The 23,439-nt window shown below is 23.2% G+C and overlaps 11 protein-coding genes across 11 annotated transcripts; 6 read left to right on the top strand and 5 right to left on the bottom strand.

The window, feature by feature from the left end:
* Positions 1–2,265: 2,265 nt before the first annotated feature.
* On the top strand, positions 2,266–5,205 carry DICPUDRAFT_42386 (uncharacterized protein; the record flags this gene model as incomplete). The annotated part of the gene is made up of 5 exons (XM_003293637.1): positions 2,266–2,298; positions 2,395–2,694; positions 2,765–2,977; positions 3,067–5,029; positions 5,123–5,205. 5 exons carry the CDS (start codon positions 2,266–2,268, stop codon positions 5,203–5,205), a joined length of 2,592 nt encoding a protein of 863 aa, XP_003293685.1.
* A 330-nt stretch (positions 5,206–5,535) lies between these two features.
* On the bottom strand, positions 5,536–6,379 carry DICPUDRAFT_90349 (uncharacterized protein; the record flags this gene model as incomplete). The annotated part of the gene is made up of 5 exons (XM_003293631.1): positions 5,536–5,697; positions 5,727–5,749; positions 5,854–5,907; positions 5,946–6,060; positions 6,122–6,379. 5 exons carry the CDS (start codon positions 6,377–6,379, stop codon positions 5,536–5,538), a joined length of 612 nt encoding a protein of 203 aa, XP_003293679.1.
* A 263-nt stretch (positions 6,380–6,642) lies between these two features.
* On the bottom strand, positions 6,643–8,278 carry DICPUDRAFT_99731 (uncharacterized protein; the record flags this gene model as incomplete). The annotated part of the gene is made up of 3 exons (XM_003293630.1): positions 6,643–6,727; positions 6,800–8,002; positions 8,085–8,278. The coding sequence occupies 3 exons, from the start codon at positions 8,276–8,278 to the stop codon at positions 6,643–6,645; spliced, it is 1,482 nt and encodes a 493-aa protein (XP_003293678.1).
* Positions 8,279–8,849: 571 nt separating this feature from the next.
* DICPUDRAFT_158583 (uncharacterized protein) lies at positions 8,850–9,632 on the top strand (the record flags this gene model as incomplete). The annotated part of the gene is made up of 2 exons (XM_003293636.1): positions 8,850–9,236; positions 9,426–9,632. 2 exons carry the CDS (start codon positions 8,850–8,852, stop codon positions 9,630–9,632), a joined length of 594 nt encoding a protein of 197 aa, XP_003293684.1.
* A 278-nt stretch (positions 9,633–9,910) lies between these two features.
* On the bottom strand, positions 9,911–11,174 carry DICPUDRAFT_84221 (uncharacterized protein; the record flags this gene model as incomplete). The annotated part of the gene is made up of 3 exons (XM_003293629.1): positions 9,911–10,067; positions 10,132–10,582; positions 11,138–11,174. The coding sequence occupies 3 exons, from the start codon at positions 11,172–11,174 to the stop codon at positions 9,911–9,913; spliced, it is 645 nt and encodes a 214-aa protein (XP_003293677.1).
* A 645-nt stretch (positions 11,175–11,819) lies between these two features.
* On the top strand, positions 11,820–13,562 carry DICPUDRAFT_90347 (uncharacterized protein; the record flags this gene model as incomplete). The annotated part of the gene is made up of 5 exons (XM_003293635.1): positions 11,820–11,945; positions 12,016–12,509; positions 12,578–12,908; positions 12,978–13,329; positions 13,426–13,562. The coding sequence occupies 5 exons, from the start codon at positions 11,820–11,822 to the stop codon at positions 13,560–13,562; spliced, it is 1,440 nt and encodes a 479-aa protein (XP_003293683.1).
* Positions 13,563–14,101: 539 nt separating this feature from the next.
* DICPUDRAFT_158581 (uncharacterized protein) lies at positions 14,102–15,353 on the top strand (the record flags this gene model as incomplete). The annotated part of the gene is made up of 3 exons (XM_003293634.1): positions 14,102–14,872; positions 14,951–15,254; positions 15,334–15,353. 3 exons carry the CDS (start codon positions 14,102–14,104, stop codon positions 15,351–15,353), a joined length of 1,095 nt encoding a protein of 364 aa, XP_003293682.1.
* A 212-nt stretch (positions 15,354–15,565) lies between these two features.
* Positions 15,566–17,274, bottom strand: DICPUDRAFT_51090 (uncharacterized protein; the record flags this gene model as incomplete). The annotated part of the gene is made up of 3 exons (XM_003293628.1): positions 15,566–16,311; positions 16,387–16,879; positions 16,969–17,274. 3 exons carry the CDS (start codon positions 17,272–17,274, stop codon positions 15,599–15,601), a joined length of 1,512 nt encoding a protein of 503 aa, XP_003293676.1. The 3' UTR covers positions 15,566–15,598.
* A 293-nt stretch (positions 17,275–17,567) lies between these two features.
* On the top strand, positions 17,568–18,626 carry DICPUDRAFT_158579 (uncharacterized protein; the record flags this gene model as incomplete). Its single annotated transcript, XM_003293633.1, has 1 exon — positions 17,568–18,626. The coding sequence occupies one exon, from the start codon at positions 17,568–17,570 to the stop codon at positions 18,624–18,626; it is 1,059 nt and encodes a 352-aa protein (XP_003293681.1).
* A 568-nt stretch (positions 18,627–19,194) lies between these two features.
* DICPUDRAFT_158578 (uncharacterized protein) lies at positions 19,195–19,344 on the top strand (the record flags this gene model as incomplete). Its single annotated transcript, XM_003293632.1, has 1 exon — positions 19,195–19,344. The coding sequence occupies one exon, from the start codon at positions 19,195–19,197 to the stop codon at positions 19,342–19,344; it is 150 nt and encodes a 49-aa protein (XP_003293680.1).
* A 589-nt stretch (positions 19,345–19,933) lies between these two features.
* On the bottom strand, positions 19,934–21,711 carry PKAC (uncharacterized protein; the record flags this gene model as incomplete). Its single annotated transcript, XM_003293627.1, has 2 exons — positions 19,934–20,146; positions 20,227–21,711. The coding sequence occupies 2 exons, from the start codon at positions 21,709–21,711 to the stop codon at positions 19,934–19,936; spliced, it is 1,698 nt and encodes a 565-aa protein (XP_003293675.1).
* Between the last annotated feature and the right edge of the window lie 1,728 nt (positions 21,712–23,439).

The raw sequence follows: 23,439 nt of genomic DNA, 5'->3' as shown, positions 1-23,439 counted from the left end.
CGATTAGAATGATTTTTTTTTTCATATATTTTCATTCTCAATAGGTGTTGAATTCCTTTCTTTATTTGATCGTATTTAAATTAAGATAAGACAAATAAAAAAATGAATATTGTTTATGAATTTTTTTTTAGATATTTTGTTTTTTTTCTTGATTCTTAAAAAAAAAAAAAGAATTTTTTTTTAAATTTTACAAATTTTTTTTTTAAATTTAAATTTTTTTTAAAACATTAATAATAAATATATCATAAATTTGTTTCAAAAAATATAAAAATATATTCATATACACACATAAATAAATTCACTCAAATATAAATATAAATATAAAAATAAATATAAATATAAATAAATATAAAATATAAATTATTCTCAATTCTTTAATAATAAAAAACAATAAATTTAAATTTTTATAAATAGATTTAAACAGATAAATAAAATAAATAAATAAATAAAATAAAATAAAATAAAATAAATAAGGAAGAAAGAAAAAGTATTTAAAAAATTTTTTTTTTAGTTTTTGTAAGAAATTTAAAATACAGATTAATTACACACATAAATACTCTTGTTTATAAACAACAACAAAATTAAATAACAACAATATTAAATATTAACTACATCATTTACTATTTTAACTGAATCATCAACATAATAAATATAGTTTTAACATCAAATGTTTGTTGTGAATATGTGTAGTTGTGTATTGTTATCTTCATATTAATAAATTGTTATTATTGTAAAATGATATCATATTTGTAATAACTTAATGTGGGGGTAGAGTTATTAATAAAAGTAATGCGTCATTGTGATTTTTGAAAATAAAATAGTTTTGTTACACTGTTATTTGTTATATCAGCTTATTTTTTAAAAAAACATCATAGTTTCACAATATTTTTTTATCAATCTTTAAATTAAAATTAAATAAAAAAATAGTTTTTTTTTAATCATTATTTAGATAATATCTAAAATCTTTAATGAAAAAAATAAAATAATCAATAAATTATATTTAGTATTCAATGTCACACACCACACACGCACACTCATATTTACTCACTCATAAGAGTTCTTTTTTTTTTTTTTCTTTTTTTTTTTTTTTTTCAAGCACACCCAAACACCCACTTTTATTTATTAAATACCTCTATTGAGGGTCTATGGGCTTTTTGGGGGCATACACTACACAAGAAGAATTAGATTATGTACACCCTAGATAAAAATAACTTACTACCCACATTACCATTTTTTTTTTCTATTTTATTATTTTTATTTTTTTTTTCTATTTTATTTTTTTATTAAACTCATATTTTATTCATATTTTTTTTTTTTTTTTTTTTTTTTTTTTTTTTTTTTAAAAATTAAAAATCATTTTTATTACATACTTTTATAAGAGAAAAAAATAACAAATAGTTTAACAAAATAATAATAATAAATAATACAAAAAAAAAAAAAGATTTTCAATACCTTCAATATAAATAAAAAAAAATCTTTTTAAAAAAATAGTAATAATAGTATTTTATTTGTTAGGTAGTTTTTTTAATTAAACAATTTATATTATAGGTGTCAAGAAATGTGAAATACCACAATCCATAATAATAATAGAGTTACAAATATAATAACAATAATAAAAATAATAGTAATACACTAATAATAACTTTATTTTTAAAAAACCAAGATTGATTAATTGTTGTTATTTATTTTTATTTTATCTTAAATTTTTAATTTCAAAAAAAATAATAAAATAACACACTTAAAATACCACGCACATATACACAGACACACTAACACACATAGTTATATTTTCTAGCTCTTTACTTTGTTTGTCCCACATGTACATAGACATACCACCCAATTATTTATTTTTTTAAACAAATAAAGTGGAGTATTGTTCTTCTTTTTTTTCTTTTTTTTCTTTATTTCTTTTTTTAAATTTATAGTACCAACACGAAATTGTGAATTCTCAATCTTTTTTTATTTTTTTTTTTTATTTTATTTTGTTTTTTTTTTTTTTTAAAAGATTAACAAGATTAGTTCATATAATTTTTATTTCATAATAATTAATTTTTTTTTTTAATAATCTAAATTTACAACTTATAGAATTTTAGAATTATAGAATTATAGAGAAAGGAAATAGTATACAAATTTGAAGGGGTGGCAAAAATAGATTGTTTATATATTTTTTTTAATTAAAAAATATATTTATAGGTTCAATTTTGTTGGTTAAAATAATTAAATTAGTTATATAGGGTTGTATTTTTAATAAAGAAAAAAAAAGGAATGTCAATTGGTTCAGTAAAGTTACCATTAAATGTAAATATTAGTTAAATAATTAAAAAACTTTAGCATTTTTAAACTAATAATAGTAACAACAATAACAATAATAATAAATAATAATAAATTTAATAGAATGAAATTGAATTAATTTCAGAAGAAATTGAAAAGGGTCTAAATGATTCAGCCACAATAAGAAAGTTTTTTGAAAAAAGGGCACAAATTGAAGAGGAGTATGCAAAAAATCTCCAAAAACTTTGTAAAGCACAACCACAGCTTTTAAAAATAAATGGAACATCAGAAGCATTTTCAACGATAGTAGAAAGCACCAATCAATATTCAAACCATATTATAACAACTATACAAAAATTTAATCAAGATGTTAATGACCCATTGGTTGGATTTATAAAAGATTTAAGATCCGAATTAAAAACTGTAATTATCATCAATAATATAAATTTTATCATTTTAAGTTTATTTTATACTAATTAGTTTTTTATTATAGTTTTCAAATGATGGTTTAAATTTAGCAAAAGAAAGAAAGGTAGTTTTTGATTCACTAAAAAACTCAAAACAAAATTATGAAAATATGTGTAATAATCCTGAAGCTGATGCCATGAAAATTCAACAAGCAGAGGAAGAGTACAAGGCGCAGGTTCAAGCATGTAATAGTTATCATGTTGCTTTTCACAATGAAAAGTTACCCAAAATTCAAAGTGTAATTATTAGTTCCACAGCGATATAACCAACTTTAGGTTTTTAAAAATTAAAATACTAACTTTAAATTTATTTTTATTATTATTACAGGAAATTATAAGATTAGAAACTGTTAGAATGCAAAAAATGAAAACCAATTTAAAAAAATATATTTCAGAGTTTGAAACTATACCTCAGAAATCACAAAGTTCAATTAAGGAGTCAGAGGAAATGATTAATGCCATCGATACTAAAAGCGATATTCAATTATTCACAAATTTCAATAAAGCAATTAACACTCAAACAGCAGAGTTTGTATTTGAAGCATGTGATCAAAAAGAGAATAAAAAGAAGAAGGGTTGGAGATCAACTATTTCAGTATTAAAGATTGGTGGCTCATTTATGAATGCAAATGCTGGTGGTAATGGTAAAGACGAAGCAGCTAATATTTTAAATAATCCGACCGTATTTAAAGTTCCAATTGAAGAGATTATGTTTAAGCAAAAATCAAAATTTCCAAATCTCGATATTCCTTATGTCTTGGTATTATTAGTTAATTTAATCAAAAAACTCGACGGTATGAAGTCTGAAGGTATTTTTAGAATTCCAGGCCACAACAGCGAAGTAGCACAATTAAAGAAATTACTTAATGAGGGTGAATATACTTTTCCAACTGACCTTTATAGCATTCATCCATTAGCATCCCTATTAAAATTATGGTTCAGAGAAATGCCACAAGCACTAATTCCAGATCATTTTTATCAAAAGTCATTGGATTGCCATACAATTGAAGATTTTATTATTTTCTTCAAATTCCTTCCAGCTACCAACCAAAAGATTATAACCTATCTCTCCAAATTTTTAAATGAATTGGTTTTACCAGAAAATGCTGCGCATACTAAAATGGGTCTAGAGAATGTTGCTATTATTTTTGCACCATCTTTCCTTCGTTGTAATGATCCAGATTTAATTTTAGCAAATGTAGATAAAGAAAAGACATTTATTAAAATTATTATTGAGGGCTATAATAGTTTATCTGAAATTTGTCCAATTCAATTGGATGATGTCGAATCAAAGATTCAAATTCCTTCATCATCACCAAGAGGTACTTCATCAGCATTGGGTGATACTTCATCATCATCATCATCACCAAATCCTACTTTGGCTTCATCATCATCATCACCACCACATCAACCATCACCTTCCGTCACACCACAACTCGTACCACAAAGAGAACAATCTTCACCACAACAATTCAATAATATTAGTATTGGTATTACTTCAAATTCATCCCCTTCACTTGGTTACCAACCACCACCACCATTACAATCTATTTCATCAAATTCTACAGGCTCAATACATTCAAACCATAGTTCATTTACTCCCCCTCCATTACAATATACACAATCATCAACTCATCTTCCCCCAATCCAATTATTACCTAATTTTAAAAACTTAAAGAAGGAAGATCTTAAATCCAAAGAAAAACCTGAAAAAATTGAAAAAGTTGAAAAAATTGAAAAAGATGAAGAACCTGAAAATGATAAAAAGAAAGGTCACAAAAAATCATCATCATCATCTCCAAGCTCATCAAGTTTATCTCTTGGTATATTAGGTAAAAAGGATAAAGATAAAGATAAAGAAAAAGAAAAAGAAAAGGAAAAAGAAAAAGAAAAAGAAAAGGAAAAGGAAAAAGAAAAAGAAGTAGTTTCAAGTGAAAAGACACCAGAAAGAACACCAGTACCATTGCCAGGTTCATCAAATCCAAACCGTATGTCATTAATATTTAACCAACAAATTACTCAGCAATTACAACAACAAATTCAACAACAACAATTACAACAGCAAACAAGTAGTACTGGTTCTGTAGGTGCCCCATTATCACCACCATCAATGTCACCAAGTATGATAAGAAGAACAGTTAAACCAAACCTTCCACCACTTCATGCTAATTCTTCTCCACCACTTGTCTCGATGAAAGCTGGTGATGAATCTTCTCCATCAAAATTAACAAGAGTTCCAATAGCAGAGTTCCAAAAGTTACAATTAAAAGAAATATCTAGCAGCGCACCAAGTACACCAACTTCACCACCATCATCATCATTTGATCCAAACCAACCACCATCATATTTACCTCCACAACCACCCTCAATTAAAGATTCTGTAGCACCAACATCATGCCCATCCCCAACCCCAACCTCAGGAAAAAGTTTCTTGAATAGATTACCACCACCACCTTCACAAAATTAATTATTAAATTAATTAATTATATATAATATAGACTGTATTTTTAGAATAGTTAAAAATTTCAAATGTAATTATATAATAAAGAATAATATATATACTTTTTTTTTTTTATTAATAAAAAAAAAAATAAATAGACAATTGTAATAATAAAATACATATCCAGATTAAATAGCTTACGTAGTTTAATAAATAAATAGTTCAATTATTTTTATAATTTATAAAAATAAAATTACAAAAACTTTTTTTTTTTTTTTTTAAAAAAGATAAAATAAATAATAATATATTATTTGTTTTGTTTTTATTTATTTTTAAAAGACAAAATACCCTTTTGTCTTAAAGGAAAAGTGGTGGAGATGTGCAATCAATGTCTTGATTTTCAGCGTATTTAAGATAATAACAATACCATTGTGCGGCCCATTGATGGTTAATCATAATTCTACGACCAGCAACACTATAATCCCATTCCATGGCTTGTTTAAATGAGTAATTGAGATACTTCATTGCATAGCTTGCAAACACTTCACCAGTTCTATCACAACCGCATTCACTATAGTTTATAAATAATAAAAAAGAAATAAGTATTTATAAAAAAAAAAAAAAAAAATTTTAAATATGATAAGAAAATAATATTTACCAATGAATATATAATACCCACTGGTAAATCGTGTTGAGTATTTAAAATTTCATGGTAGAATGGAATTCTATCTGGTAAATTGTCGTGTTGCCCAACTTGAAAGATTTACAGCCCCACTTTTCTAACTCTTTTTCTGGTACAAAATTTGGGTCAATTAAATCACCTAATGTGATGTTGGTATTAAATTGACCATATTCTGGGTTTGCATTAAAGAATGTTTTGCTCTAGTTCGATATCTGGTACTCCGCTCTTGAAACCATAGATTAATTTGATATCTATAATAACAAATGATGGTCGTAATTTGACACCTAAGCTATAGCTGTTATTGACTAAACAATTGATTAATTCTTCGTATGCAAAGTAGTTGGTTCCATTGATATTGACCTTTGGTTCATTTCCTCTAAATATATAATTTACATTCCCGTTTGGTAGTGGCTCTGTTTTATCAACTAAATGAACTTTTCTATATTCTAAATAGTCTGCATTGGAGATATAAATAGTACTGCATAAAATAATACAAATTAATAATAATATTGATTTCATTGTTTTTTTTCGAACTATAATATAATATTTTATTTATAATAAAATACAAATAGTAATAATATAGTTATAATTGTGTATAATTAAATTTAATATGATGAGAAAAAAAATAAGTGGGTGAAATTTAAATAAAAAATAATTTTTAAAAAAAAATTTTGTGAAAACAAAATAATAAATTGGAAAAAAAATAAAATAAATAAAATTTTATAAAAAAAATAAAAAAAAAGATATTTAGTTTTGGGATTATAGTTTTTAAAAAAATAGTTTTATTCTTTTTCGAGATAAAATTTATTTCTTTTTAGAGTATCGCCCAAGGATGCGGAATCGCCATAAACATCTTTATTGATTTGACTGTGAAATAGATAATAAAAAAAAAAGTTAATATGAATTTGATTAAAATTTATTATTATAGATTATACATACTCAAAGAAAGTTCTTCCTCTTTCTTCTACTGATTTTGGTACAAAGTCTTTTTCATTTTCTAAATCTGATTTGATTTTTTTCGATCTTTCATCCTCTCTTTCTGTACCACTTTTTTTCATTTCTTCTAGCTTTCTTCTTCTTTCTTCTTCTTTATCAGTAACGTTTTTATTGGATGGTTTCTCTTCATATTCTTGACGATCTCTCTTTTTGAATGGTGATGGTCTATCATTATGATCCCTGTCCCTGTATCTACTTTCTCTATCACTATAATCCCTTCTATCGTCATTATATGGTCTGGTATCTCTTCTGTCACTGTGGTCTCTATCTCTATATCTGTTTTCTCTTTCTCTTTCTTCCCTTTCTCTATTATGGCTTCTTTCTCTATCTCTTTCATCATATCTTGAGTCTCTTCTTTCGTTGTGATCCCTATCTCTGTACCTGCTTTCTCTATCTCTATTATAATCTCTATCTCTGTCATTATCCCTATATCTAGATTCTCTGTCTCTATTGTAGTCTCTCTCATGATCTCTTCTTCTTTCTCTATCTTCGTCATCTCTTCTTCTTTCTCGATCACCGTCTGTATCTCTTCTTCTTTCTCTATCTTCGTCATCCCTTCTTCTTTCTCTATCTTCGTCATCTCTTCTTCTTTCTCTATCTTCACCATCCTTTCTTTTTTCTCGGTCACCATCAGTATCTCTTCTTGTTTCTCTTTCTTTATAGTGTTCATCCCGTTCTTTTTCTTTCTTTCTTTCTTTTTCTTTTCTTTTTTTTTCTTTCTTTTCTTTTTTATATTCATCATTACTGCTGTCACTGATTGATTCGCCTCTTTCTTCTCTTTCTTTTCTTTTTTTTTCTTTTTTTTCTTTCTTTTTTAATTTCTTTAAAATTTTTTCTGATTGTTTCTTCTCTTTTTCTAATTTTTTCATTTGTATTGGATTGTTCATAATTTTATCAAGCTGTTCTTGTTTTTTTCTTTCAATGATTAATAATGGGTCCTCTCTAACTAAACTTTTAATATCTTGAGGGTTTGTAGCTGTGGTTTTGTTCAAAAACAATGCACCTGGAACATTGGCTGCTTTTTTTAATTCGTCATCATTTGAATCATCAATCTTTTTGCCCATTAAATATTCATCTACAGTTTCTGTTTTTTTTAATGATAATTGAAATGCTCCTTCATACATCCAATCCATACCGCTTGATTTTCTAAATTATATAGTTAAAATGAAAATAATAAATATTAGTATTTTTTTTTGATTTTTTAATATTTTAATTATTTGTAACTTACTTTCCTGAAGAGGCCTCTGCAAATTGATTTTTTAAATCTCTAATTTGCTCTTCTTCCATCTTCTCCCTTTTTAATTGTTCAATTTTCTTTATTTCTGCTTCTTTTTCTTGTTCGGCTTTCCATACTTTCTCTTGATTTTTTAAAGATGAAACATGCCAACTCTTCTTGGATAAAAAATTTGTTGATTTGCTCATTTTGGGTATATATATATATATTTGGTTTATTTATTATTACAATCTTTTATTATATGCAACTGGTTTTAAAATAAATAAAAAAATAAAAAAAAATATTTAAAAAATTTATTTAATTTAAAAATAAAATTTTAAAAAAAAAATAATATTTTTGAGGTTATTTGGGAAATTTTGTCAAACAAATATTATTATTATTATTATTTTATTTTATTACGGTTATTTTATTACTATTATTTTATTATTACTATTATTTTTTATTGTTATTGTTATTATAATATTATAAAAGCAAAGAAATAAAAAATTATTTATATAAAAATTTAATATTGGTTTTTTTTTAAATAAAATATACAAATAATTCCTTTTATTTCAATGAACAAACAAATAAAGAGAAAGGTGTGTTTTTATTTTGGAGCGGAATTTTTTTTTTTTTTCCAAAAGAAAAAAAAAAAAAAAAAAAAAAAAAAAAAACCAATAAAAAAATCATTTTTTTTTTAATTTTTTTTTAAAAAAATTTCTTTTTAAATTTTTCATTTTTTTTTTTTTTTTTTTTCATAATTGTATAAATTAAATAATAATGTTATCAAGAACTTCTAAATTATTCTCAACATTAAAAAAATGTAACGGTTTTGCACGTCGTTCATACGGTGCTGCTGTTAAAAGTGCTGGTGGTGCTTATCCAGATACTCCAGGACCAGATGCTGAAATTGTTGAAGTCGAAATCAACTACGGTGACGCAATTTATTCATATAAACATCAAAATTTTGTTATGGATCCAAATGATATCAACGAAGCAGTTGAACATATGCAAACATTAATTCACGCCAAAACTCATCATCATCATAATCATGGTCCAAATTGTAACCATGACCACGATCATGATCACCACGATGATCATCACCACCACGTTGATCCAAACGAAATTGAAGATGTCATGCCAAGAGGTTTCTTCTTAAACAAACCAGTATGTTACTAAAACTATAATTACTTTTGTTATAAATTCAAAATTAAAAATGACGAAAAAGAACCATCACTTTACAGCAATCAACCAATTATAGATATTAATAACCCAACAACAACAACAATAGTAATAGAAATAACAAAATACAAATAATGACCACAATAATAACCTTTATTTTTTTATTTTTTAAAGCCAGGTCTTCCATTCCCAATCCCAGTCTCTCTTTTCGTTTTAGCTTTAGCTGGTCCAGTTATTGCTGGTATGATTGCAAGTTATGTTTTTGATAAAGAAGAAAAAGAAGAAATGGATAGATATAAAGAAAATTATTATAGAGAAAACCCAGAATTTAAAGAACTTGTTGATAAATTAACTAAAAAAGAATACCCATTATCACATTAAAATAATATAAACAATATAAATAATATAAATAGCATCAAAATAAACAATAAGTAATTATAGATATAAATTTAAATCAAGATCAAGATAAAATTATTTTTAAAAAAAATGGTTTATCTCACAGGTTATTATTTATAAATAAAAATTAAACAAGAATGTAATAAAAAATTTCGATTAAAAAAAACCAAAAAAAAAAAAAAGATACAATAAAAAATATAAAATATAGAAATTAAAAAAAAAAAAAGGTATGGGTTTGTTTATGTAGTTTAGGTATTATTTTTTTATTTTTTATTTTTAAATTCGAGGTCGTGGATGCTACTTTTACATTTATAATAAATTAAAAATATTGACATTGATAATCCAAAAAATAGATTGATTTCGTATAAAATGAAAGAAAGACCAAAATTAAATAATAAAACGCCTGTTCTATCTAAAAGGCTAAATAATATTTAATAAAAGAATTAATATTTACTCTCTTATTATATTTTACAATAGAACTTACTAATCTTTTTCAAATTTAAATTCGGTGAATGTATTGATTATCGATGATACCATTTTGAAATAGCTGATTTTTTGATAAAAAAGATTTTGTGTATAAAGAGTATAATAGATTCTTGTGAAAATATTTAATTTTGTATTTATTTTATCGAGTTTGTTTGAAAAAATTGATATTGAACTTAAAATAAATGATATTAATAGTTTCCATATCAAATATTTTTCTATATTTCTATTATAAAAAAAATATAAAAAACTTGAAAGGTAAGTTCTGGTTAAACTATAGAACATTATTTTTATTTTAAATGATTTATTATTATTAATATTATAGTTATTATTATTATTATTATTATTATTGTTTTGATTTTGATTATTGCATTCTTTATAATAAAAGCACCAACATATACTTTTCAAAGAGTATAAAGATATTGAAACTAATTCATTTTTGATTGGAGTTGCTATGATAATAAAAGATACAATATTCTTTTTTTTTTTTTTTTTTTTTAATACTTTTTTTTTTTATAAATATTATTAAATTTAAATTATTTACTTACAAATATTGTTAAAAATAATAGATTATAGTATTGGGAAAATTTTAAATATATGTTATTGTTTTTTTTTAAGATAAGAGAAATTCTTTTATTTTTTATTTGGTTTTTTTGTAAAGTGATGGTTGAGGTTGCTTTATTATATTTTTTTTTTTTATTTATTTCTATAAGTTCTACATTGTGGGAGTTATAATTTATCAAAGACATTTATATAGATATATAAATATAATGTTTATTATTTAAGATCATAGTTTTATTAGAGATTTTTAAAAATTTCTTTTTTTTTTATTTATTTTTTTATGCTTTTTAAATTTAAAAATATGTATTTTAAAGTCTTGATTTGTAAAGTTGATATTTTTAATAATGTAAAAACAAAAAATTAATATTTTTTAAAGAAAATAAAATTTAAAAAATAAAATTATTAATAAAATTAAAAATAAAATCTTTTTTTATTTATTTTATTACATTCAGTATTAATACCCCTATCATTCTTTATTGCCATCTAATAAACAATCCAATGATTTCATATAAATTCAATTCTATTTTTATTATTGTTTTTATATTTTATAATAATTATTTTATTAATTTTTAAAAATACACTAATAATGTTTTGTGGGTGTGGGGGTGTGGGTATTTATATTTATATAATTATTAAATGTTTTGTATAGAATAGAGTGTGTGGTAAATAGTGTTGTAATATAATATTATTTCTTTTACATATTGTAAATTATAATTATATATTAAATATAAATTTCTATTTCCATTATAAAAAATTCTATTTTAGATAAATAAATTAGTTTTTATAAATAAAATTAATTTATTTTAAATATTATTTTTTAAATAATTTTTTTTTAAAATAATTTTTTTTTAAAATAATTTTTTTTTTCAAATTTTTTATTTTTTATAATTTTATAAAAAATGCAATAAACAACTTCAAATGAATAAGTTATCTAGTTCAACAGCCCATAAAAAATTAATAAAAAAATGAAATTATAGAAATTCCCCCTACCTTCAAAATAAAGTAATTTTATTTTAAATTTAAATAAAACAATATTTAAAATTAAAAAAAAATAATACATCATTTAAACAACACTATTATTGCAATAACAATAATAAAATAAATAATATTAATTAGTAATAAAGTAAAATGTTTAGACAGGAATTAGATTGCCAGAGGAATGAAGATGACAAAATGGAGTTTATTTGTGAACTTCTAAACCCATTAATAGGTTTGCCACAGAATAATCAATATTTTTTATCTGGTATATTTTCTGTAAGTTTTTTTTTTTTAAAATAATAGGTTATAATGTAAACTAATTTTTTTAAATTTTATTTTAAAAAAGGGATTTTGGGGTCAATTATTCGAAGGTGAAGATAATAAATATATTAATAAAATAGAATTTGAAAAATTTTTTAGAGGTTTATATCAAGATTTGGAAAGAATTGTAAATGAAAAAGCAAGTGAAAAATTAATTTCATTTTGTATAGATAAATTACAGGGTATACATTCAATAGGAAATCATTACTGTGATTTATTAAAGATTTGGGAAATAAGATATGGTGGGGGTATCATGGACTCAAGATCAATATTATCAAATACATCATGTAAAACCCCCGAGTATGATAGCTATTCAAGTTTAAATAATGATGAACTAAAAAGCAGCATTAGAAACTATTTTAATAAACTTTCGAAGGGGCTTGAGGAATGTATTGCTTTTTTCTCAAATAAAGAATACTCTATGCATTCGTCAAAACTATTGGTTGTGGTGATGGCAATTTATTGCTCTCTGACTCTAGATTGTATTCATAATTCAAATTCATGGGATTTATATTCAGAGTATGTATAAATTATTATTTTATTATTTTCTATGATTAGAATCAATGTTAATACTAATTCATTAATAGAAATAGATTAGATAAAAAATTTAATCCAATGGTTTATGCTTTAAGAGATAAAATTAAAGAGTTTCAGTGGTCTCTTGGATACTCTTTAACCCAGTTTACAAAAGAAAGTTATTCAAAATTAAAAGATCTCAACTATACACTTAAAGCTGCAGCAAACATCAACGAGTTAAACATTAACCTTTATGAATATCCAACCAAAACCGTCGGTGCAAATAAAGTCAACAGCGAAAACATTGTAATTGCTGATGATAATAAGGACCATTACAAAATTTTTAAAATTCAACCTAATACACTAGAAATGGCTTTTAATGGTGCTTACTCTTCAGATCATGTGGACTTTGTATCCGGTTTATATTGTTATTTTAGTGGTGATAAATACATACCATGTGATAACGAACAGCAAACAACTCAAAATAACAGAAGCTTTTACAATAAAAGTGATAGTAATAATACAAATGGCAACATTGAAATTTCAAGATTAAATGATAAACCATTGTTAAAAGGAATATTCAAATTAAAAGACGAAAAACAATTTAACAGCTGTATTGTTTCAGTTCACTTTTCAAACTATTATACTTCATCAATTATAAAACCAAATGATAACTACGAATTCACATTTTATGTTGCTGCATCATCATCAAAAACCAACCAGTTTAAATCTTTTGTTGAAAGAGTAGACCTAAAATCCTTTGAATACAAAGATGATGTCCCAAATGAAATCGTAACAAGAACAAAAGCTCTAATTAATAATAGTGACCATAATAGCTCAAACAACAATATTGAAAATAATATAAATACAAATAATCAAAGTTTAAAAAACTTGATCTTTTACGGAACCAAATCTATAGAAGTTAATCCAGGCTTTTTAATGGACAAATTAGTGGTCAAAATAGAAAAATTCACAACAAATATTGTTATTGATAATATTCAAATTAATTTATTAAACAATATTGATAAAAATATTCCATCATTCCCCCAGTTATAAAAAAAAAAAATAAAAATAAAAAAAAATTATACTATTTTTTGGGTTATATTTGGAAGTGTGTGGTTGGGGGGGGATAATCAGTTTTTTTTATTTTTTAAAAAAATTATTGTTCATAATAATTTTTTTTATTGTATTTTATTAATTTATAATATGTTTTAAATATGGGTAAAAACATTATATTTTTTCTATTTATTTATTTCTTATATAATATTAATTTTAAATTTTTAATAAAAATAAAAAAAGAAATTAAAGATCTATCCTTCACAATAAATATAATAAATTCAAAAATATATAAAGATTTTAAAGATAGGGTTTTTAAAAAAATAAAAGATATAGAAAAAGGACCAAATATACAATTAGAAATAGATAGCCAACTTTATTCATATCTCTTTATATTCAGTTTAGTTTTAGATAAAGATGAAACTTTAAAAGGATATAATAAAATAGGAAGATTTTTATTGTTAAAGACTGAGATAAATTTCGAAGTTAAGAACCATTTTTCTAATTTTTTGTATTCATTAGATCAAATAAAAGATAAAATGGATGGAAAAACCAGGGAATATTTCATAGGAATTAGATTTGTAAAAAATTTCGATATTAACAATGAAAAAATATATATAAAATCAAAATGTATTAACCATCTATTAAAAGAAGAAATAACCTACAGAAAAATTTTGGAAATATTCAATCCAGATATAGTTGGAGCAAATAGGGGTAATTTACCATTGGAAAAAATAGAAAGTGAATTCAATTTTTTTAAAAAGACAATATTAGCAATCAATGAAAAAATAGGCATAGAAACAATAATTGATAGAATAAATAATGATTCAAATGGTTTTTTGTTAAAAACAATTGGGAAACTAAATTTAAATGGCTATGCAAAAGATAAAAATTTGTTATATTTATGGTTTTATTTATCGCTTTTAAATAATAAAGAAAAATATATTTATAAAATTAAAGATCACCTTTTAACTCTCTTAAAAGAAAGTGATAAAAAAAATTTATCAGAGGAATTAGATACTTTTAAATATAATTGCAATCTCCTAAGTTGTTATGAAAAAATGGGTAAAAAAATAATTGAATATTCAAATTTGGAAGATAATCAATTTTCAAAATTAAAAAAAAGCATTAAAGAAAAATTTGAAGAATTACATAATAAATTGGAACTATTGAAAAAAGATTTACTTAATTCAAATAACAATAATAACCTAAAGCTTGTAAAAAGAAACATAAAAAATAAAATTTCATTAAAATCTTTTTATACAATTAAAAGTATAAATAGAGGGTTTAATAGCAACTTTATCAATGCAGTAAGTATCATTAACCCTGGTATTAAAATCATTGGAAAAGGTAAATTTTCAAATGTTTATAAAATAAAAAAAGAAAAGGAAACTGTATGTTTAAAATCCATTACTGTGGGTGATGCAAAAAAAGTATCAAATGAAATAGATGTTTTATTTCTATTAGACCAACATCCGCACCATAATATTATTAAATTCAATGATTTTTGGTATGAAGAAATGGAAATATCAAAAAATATTTTCATTGAAATGGAATACAATGAAGACTACACAACACTACATGAATATTTAGAGAACATCCAAAAACCATTAGAATTTGATACCATTTTAAAAATAGAAAGTCAAATTACAGAAGCATTAGAACATATTCATAGTTTTGGGATAGTACACGGTGATTTAAAACCAAAAAATATTTTAATTAATAAAGAACTGCATATTAAATTAATAGATTTTGGTTTATCATTTAAAAGTGGTAATAGAAATTACATAGACTCAAATGATTCTCTATATTCAGCTACTGGGTGCGATGATAAAAGTTTGGACTATTATAGTCTAGGTATTATTATCTATGAAATGTTAACAAATTTTGAAAATCAAGAAGAAAAATATAAACAAATAATTCTTTTAAAAACATATTTATTTGAAGGTAATAATACAAAAATAACTCAGTTATCCACTTTAATTGAAAAAATTTTAGAATTTATATTAAAAAATTAAATAAAATATTTATTTTTATTATATTATTTTTGTATTATCTGTATTTTCATTATTATTATTACTATTATTATTATTGTCACTATTGTTTATTTTTTTTCTTTCGTTTATATAATCAATATTTTTGTGGTTTTCTTTCTTTTTTTCTTTTCTTAATGATTTCTCGCTTGAACCCATTGCTTTCCAAAAAACAATTTGACGAAGATCTTTATGTTGTGGATCGATTTGACCTAAATCATCTTGAGTTAATTTTGATTTATGATGAATTTCATCGTTATAATTAATAGTTTTTTCCATAATAACCAAACGTCTACCCCATCTATTTGTTAAAATTTGAAGACATGATGCTGTGATTAATCTTAAACATGGATGTCTTGGTAAATCTGTTTCTTTATAATCTGGTGAAGTTGGTAACCAATAAACTAATCTACCACCAATGACTAATGTTTTAGCTGCTAATTCTAAAAGATCTGCCATTACATCTGGTACTTTATATTCAATATATTGTGGGACATGACCAACCTTGCACTCTTCTGGAATATCTCTATTTCTACGATTATCTTTATATCCTACCTTTTTAGCACCAGCTCTGACACCATATGGTGGATCTGTAATAATTGAGTCAAACATTGGGATTGTTCTCCATGGTGGACAACTATTATCACATAATACAGTACCCATTAAATGTGATGATAATCCATAATCTGCAAAATTTGTTTCTAAATTGCATTCCTCTGTTTTAATATTATAATTAAAATTAGTAAAATTACTAAAACTATTATTATTTATAGTATATTATTTATAATTACCTTGTTTTCTCATGGCCTTCATATCGATATCACAGCCAACAGTTTGTGCGCCAAAATGTGAACTAACAATAATAAAAGAACCAGTACCAACAAATGGATCTAACATGAAATCACCTTTTTTAACCAAACCCATATTTGCACTAACTAAAGATAACTCTGGGTCCATTGAGGTTGTACCTAAATATTTTCTTTCTTGAAGGTTAAATCTAATAATATCGTCTCTGTTACCTCTTGCAACTCTTTGACCAAAAAAGATAATACGTGGCTCTAAACTGTCATTTCTAACCATTCCTTGTCTTTCAACACCAAAATCAGTCTGAATGGTCCAAACAATGTGATTACTTTCGTCTGTTGGCTTCATTACCACCTTTCCATTATCCCACAATGGTGATTCTGAGATCTTTAACATCATTTCCAACTTTTTTGGTTGTGTATATTTAGTGCCATAACCATCTACTTCGATTCTATAAGTTTTATCAACTAAATAATTTGACTTTATTAAAATTTTAAAAAAAATTTTTTTTAAAAATTAATATTTTATAAATTTATATTTTATTTTTTATATTTATTTATTTAACTTACCAAGAATTTTTTATCATAGTTTGAATTAATATCTTCTAATATACCTTTTAAATTTTTATTTTCAGCCCAAACTGAAATAACTTGTTTAATCAACACTGCTCTTGAACAAATTTTCTTTACATCCTCATCTGATGGAATATTTACATAAAGAAATGGTGACTCTATCGATGGATCTAATGACTCTAATACATCTAAATCATTTGGATTATATTCAACATTGATATTGAATATTTTTGCAACTGATTCTAATTCGAAAATACGAAAACTTGGATGTTGTTGAACAAACTGAATTAAATATTTTGGCATTTTTATTAAAAAAACCTATAAATATATAAATAGGAAGTATATATATATAATTATTTATAAATTTATTTATACAAAATGCTTTAAAAATAAATCTTTTTTTGAAACAAAAACGAAAAAAAATTATTTTAAAAAAAAAAAAAAATTAAAATATTTTTTTTATTATTTTTTTTAATTTTTTAAATTATTATTTTTTTTAATTTTACCATATATTTATATTTTATTAAAAAATATTCTTTTTAACATGTTATGCATATATGTATAAAACATAATAAATAATATATATAAATTTAGCAATGTCTCTCAAGTTTTTAAATTTAAAATCATTTCATCCTGGAAATAAACAAAATCAAAAGAAATTATTTTTAGCAGAAGAAAAAGAAAAAGAGTCAAAGAGAAAAGAGGAAGAAAGGGCAAAAGAGGTACTAGTAGAACAGGAGTTTATAAAAAATAGAGCACTTTTATCTGGTTCAAAATTAGAAGCTGAAAGATCTAAAGTTGGATTCCTATACTCACTACCAGCATGTATAAAAGAAAATGAACTAAAACAACAACGACAACAACAGCAACAAGAAAAAGAAAAAGAACAAGAACAAAAGAACGATAAAAATTTAAAAGATTTTGAAAAGTTCCCAATTTTAGCAAATGCACCAGTGGCAGGTTTGGTTTCTAATGATGTCAAATTAGTACACAAACCATTTGGAATAGAATTAAGAAATGTAAAATGTGCGAGATGCCATAACTGGGGCCATAAATCTGGTGATAGAGAATGCCCACTATTAAATATAAATCCAAATGAATCAAAAAGATTACAATCTGAAGATCCATTAGCAAATTATAATAGTAACAATAACAATAATAATAGTAGTACCAATAATAATCCTGAATACAAACAAAAATTTAGGCTAAATTCAAATGCTCTTAGTCCAAAGAATTATGGTGGTTCAAATAAAAACTATTCAATCGAGGATATGGTGGATATGATGGATAAGAATAGTCATAGCAATGATAATGATGACGATGATAATGACGATGATGAAATAGAAAGAGAGTTTTTAGCCAGCTTAACCAAAAAACAAAGAAAACTACTATTAAAACAGATTAAATTAGAAGAAAAGCAAGCAAAAAAGAAAAAAAGAGAAAGAGAAAGAGAAAGAGAAAGAGAAAGAGAAAGAGATAAATATAAAAGTAGTAATAGTAGTAAAAGTCGCCATTATTCATCAGATTCCGATAGTGACAAAGAAAGGGATCGTAAGAAAAGACATAAAAGCTCCTCTTCCTCAGAAAGATCAAAAAAGAAAAGTAAATCACACGGTGATGATCAATACGAAGAAAGAGTTGTAGATAATATTTAAATAAATAAATATTTGTAAATAAAATTTTGTACATATAAAAAGAAAAATAAAAAAGAAAAGCAAATGGTTTATTATTTGTGTATTGTAATTAATTATTTTATTATTATTATATTGGTGTGTATTTTATATTTTATTTTAAAAAAAAACACACACAATTTGTAAATTTTTAAAAATTAGAAATTATTACGTAATCTTCTAAGACCAATTTTTATATTTATTTTTTAAAGATTTTCTTTAATAATTCATTGTATAAATAGACATATTTTAAATATTGTTATCCAAATTTTTTATTTTTTTTAAATTTAATATTTAATTTTGAAAAAAAAAAAATAAAACAATTATCATTTAAATGTTAATTTTATAATTATTTTCATTTAGATATTTTAATAACAACTTTTTAATAATAAAATTTCAATAAAATATAATGCTAAAATTTGATGATTATTTTCCTTGGAACTATGTGATTGCCTCTGTTGTTTCAATATTTGGAGTTACAGCAATTTATTTTATAATATGTTATATTTTAAAACTATATAAAAATAAAAAAAAACAAATTAAAATAGAACAAATGGCATCAAAATATAGATATACTCCAATAAAAGAAGTACCCGATATTGTTATTACCCCAAATCAGTATTATCAATCTATTCCTATTCAATATTATTCTTTAAATAATGGTTATCCCAATCTTTTAGATGGTTACTATAACAATAAATAAAAATTACAAACAAAAATAAAAAATTCTATCAGTTTATAAATAAAACTCCAAAATAAAAAAATATAATAGATTTAAAAAGTAAAAGAAATTAGATTTAATACGCTCCACTACAAGATCTCCACATTATTTTTTGTTATTTAAATATCCAATTGTATTAATAAATAAATATAATAAAAAAAGCTTTATGGTTTTTTTTTATTTAAATATATTTTATTTTATGATTTTTCATTTACATTTATTTTAAGATTTAAATACAATTCTTAGTTTTGATAAAATTTTCTATAACTATAATTAGAAAAAAAAATTATAATTTTATTATATACAAATATATAATATTGGGTGATTATGGGAATACCAATAACAATTATTATTTGTTATTGTTTTTTTTTGAATAAATTTGGTGTGGTTGTGAATGTGAGTATTATTATTAATATAATTAATTTAATTATTTTGAAAAAAAAAAATTTGTTATTGCTATTTGTTATTTGTTGTTTGTTATTGTAGTTTTTTTGCTAGATGCCTGTTTTACGAGTTATTATTTTTGGTGGTGATTTTTAATTTTTTTTTTTTTTAAATATTATTGATAAATTTAAAAATCTTTAAAGAAATTGGCATATGGATCAACATAGTTTGGTGAAGGTGGATCATCGACCATATTTTCCTCTTCATACAATTCAAAGTTACTCGAATCTCCTTCATGTTTAATGCTGGGGATAAATGGACCTGGATCTTTTCTTTGGTATAATCTTTCCCAGTTGATATCTGAAAACCATCTATGATTTTTAACATCTTGAGCACCGTCCTAATAATAAACAAATAATTAAAATATTAATACAAAGTTTATATTATAATAATAAAATAATACCATATTATAATACTTACTCTAAGAGCACCTAATCTACGAGTTCTGTCGGCAGTTAATAATCTTTTAATTAAGTCTTTAGCATCAACATCGAAACCTAGTGGAAAAGTTATTCTACCAGCCAAAATTTTATTATAAATTGCAAAGGTATCGTCATCATAGAATGGTGGGTAACCAGCCAACATTTCAAAAATTAAAATACCCAAAGCCCACCAATCAACAGCTTTACCATGACCTCTGCTTTGAATAATTTCTGGGGCTAAATACTCTGGAGTACCACAAAGAGTAAAGGTTCTATCTTCGACACGTTTGGCAAAACCAAAATCTGTTATTTTAATATGACCTTCATTATCGATTAAAAGATTCTCTGGTTTTAAATCTCTGTATACTATATTCTGTTTATGGAGAAACTCTAAAGCCAACACAATCTCGGCAGCATAAAATTTGGCTGTTGAATTTGAGAATTTCATAGACTTTCTTAAATGAGTAAAAACTTCACCACCAGCAACATATTCAAATAAAAGATATAGTTTTTTCTCATCTTGAAAAGCTTGATATAAATTTACAATAAAAGGGTGATGGATAGATGAGAGAATAGACTTTTCTGAATTTAAATGCTCGACTTGTTTTAATTGAACCACATAGGCCTTACTTAGACATTTCATGGCATAAAAACTTCCATCTTTAGTATTTTGAATTAAATAAACTTTACCAAAAGTACCTGTACCAATAACACGAATTTGTTTAAACTCTTTTAATCTTTCTCTTGCGTTTTGTGGTGGTGGTAAGAAGAATGTATTAACTCTTGGTTGTTGAGCTTGTTGCTGTTGGGCTTGTTGTAGAGATTGTTGTGATTTTGTTGGGCTTGTTGCTGAGCTTGTTGTTGTGCTTGTTGTTGCTGAGCTTGTATGTTGCTCTTGTAATTTCTTTTGATGTTCAATTTCTTTAGTTGATAATTGGTGTTGTTCATAGATTGGGGAGGTTATATGCTCCTTAACATTTGAAGGTTGGTAGGTTGAGTGAGCATGTAATAAAGATACATGGGGTTTATTGTTGCTGGTTGTTTGCTCTGGTTGTTCTTTTAATGGTTGGTCTTGAGGTATAGTTGGTAAATGTGGTTTATTATTTTCATCTTTATTGAATAAGCTAAAACTACCTGGAACTTTAAGATTACCAAAACTATTAAAATTGCTTGTTGATATATGAAACACTGGTGATTTTTCACGCTCATCCTTTTCATATGTTTTATTATCCCATTTCTCTTCTATATCCATTTTAGTTAACCGGTCGGTAGCGGAAGTTAATGGACTATGTTTATTATTGCTATTATTATTATTACTATTATTGGGGTTGGAATTATTTGATCCAAAGGTATATGTTGTACTGTTTGGAATATTTGTATATACGTTTCCTTGAGGGGGAGAACTTAAGGGAGAAATCCAAGCGGTCTGATTCCTATTACTCCTATTATTATTTGAATTATTAGAATTATTATTATGGCCCATTTTTTAAATTATTTTTTTATTATTTAGGTTTTTTTTAAGTTTTATTTGTATTATAAATTTTAAAAAATAAGAAAACAAAAAAATTATATTTATTGGCCTAAATATAAAAAAAGCCCCAAATATTTCCCAAAAAAAAAAAAAAATTAAAAAAAAAAAAAAAAAAAAAAAGATATGATAACTGAAAAATAATTTATATTTTCTTATTTACAAAAAATATATAATTATTTATATGGGTATAGTTTTTATTTTTTTTTTTTTTTTTTTTGATATTAAAATTATTTTTAATTTTATTTTTATTTTTATTTTTAATTATAATTAATTTTATTTTTATTTTTTTTTGTTATATGTGAAAATATTTGTGAGAATAACTTATAATATTATAACTAAATGATATTATATTGAAAAAAAAATTATATATAAATAAAATAATTAAAAAAATAATTAAAAAAAAAAATTAAAAATAAAATTATTAAAATAAAATAATTTTTAATTTAAAAAAAAAAAAAAAATAGTGTGTGAGTGGTGTGTGTTATATAATAGAATACTATTTTATATTTTAACTATATAAATATACATTTAAGTTTACATATATATATATACTATTTATATTTTTTTTGTTATTTAAATTATTTTTGATTGATAGTAAATCATATCACACAACATAAATTTAATATCAATACAAATTTAATAATATTTTTTTTTGTTTTTAATTATTATATTATTATAATTTTATATTAAAAAAATACAATCCACGCTTTAATTAATTAATATTAAAAGTGTGTCTGTGTCTATGTGTGTGTGTGTGTTATTATTATTGTATGTTTGATAATATTTCTATGTGTATGTGTGTCTTTGTGTGAGTGTGAGCGAGTGTGTGTTTATTTGGGTGAGATTATATAAATATCAGTGAGTGAGTGTGAGTTGGTGAGAGTGAGTTAGTGAGTGTTAGTGTATATTCTTTTGATTCTATTTAAATTTAATTAATTTTTTAATTTAATTTAATTTAATTTAAAGTTTATTACTATATATATTATTATTTACATTAAAAGTGTCTCTGTGTGCCTTCGTGTGTTATATGTGTAATTATCAATGCTCTTGGCAAAGGAATAGAAATACTGTCAAAATGTGTTGATCTAAAAAAAATAATAAATAAATATTTTTTTTTTTTATTTTTTTTTTTATTGAGTTAAAATTTAATTAAAGCTGATGATGTTCAGTGTATCTCTATATTGATTGAGTGTAACAATATAAAAATAATTAAATTAAAAAAATAAAAAATTTGAAAAAAAAAAAATCTTGGTTTTTTTTTTTTTTTTTTTTTTTTTTTTTTTTTTGGGAAAAAATATTTTTGGTGATTTTCCCAAGGGGAGTAAAAAAAATGTTTTTTTTAAAAGAAACCCAAAGGTTTAATTCTTCAATTTTTTGGCTTTATTAAAAAAAAAAAAAAAAAAAAGGATTAACCAAAAATTATTTATTAAAAAAAAATAAATAATAAAAATAAAAATAAAAATAAAAACAAAATAAATAATAAATGATATGATGATATTTATCTCACTATATTTTATAAAAACTTTCCACATATGTATAATAAAAATAAAAATAAAATAAAAAAAAAGGTTATATTATAAAGGATGCTCAAACACATGCGCATACACACATACATACAAATATTAATTTTTTTATTATTTTTTTATTTTGAATTACTTACACCACAGTTTAATGAACATA

This window comes from Dictyostelium purpureum, assembly GCF_000190715.1.
Source record: "Dictyostelium purpureum unplaced genomic scaffold DICPUscaffold_454, whole genome shotgun sequence".
NCBI classification, from domain to species: Eukaryota; Evosea; class Eumycetozoa; order Dictyosteliales; family Dictyosteliaceae; genus Dictyostelium; species Dictyostelium purpureum.
This window is presented reverse-complemented; position numbering and strand designations above follow the sequence as displayed.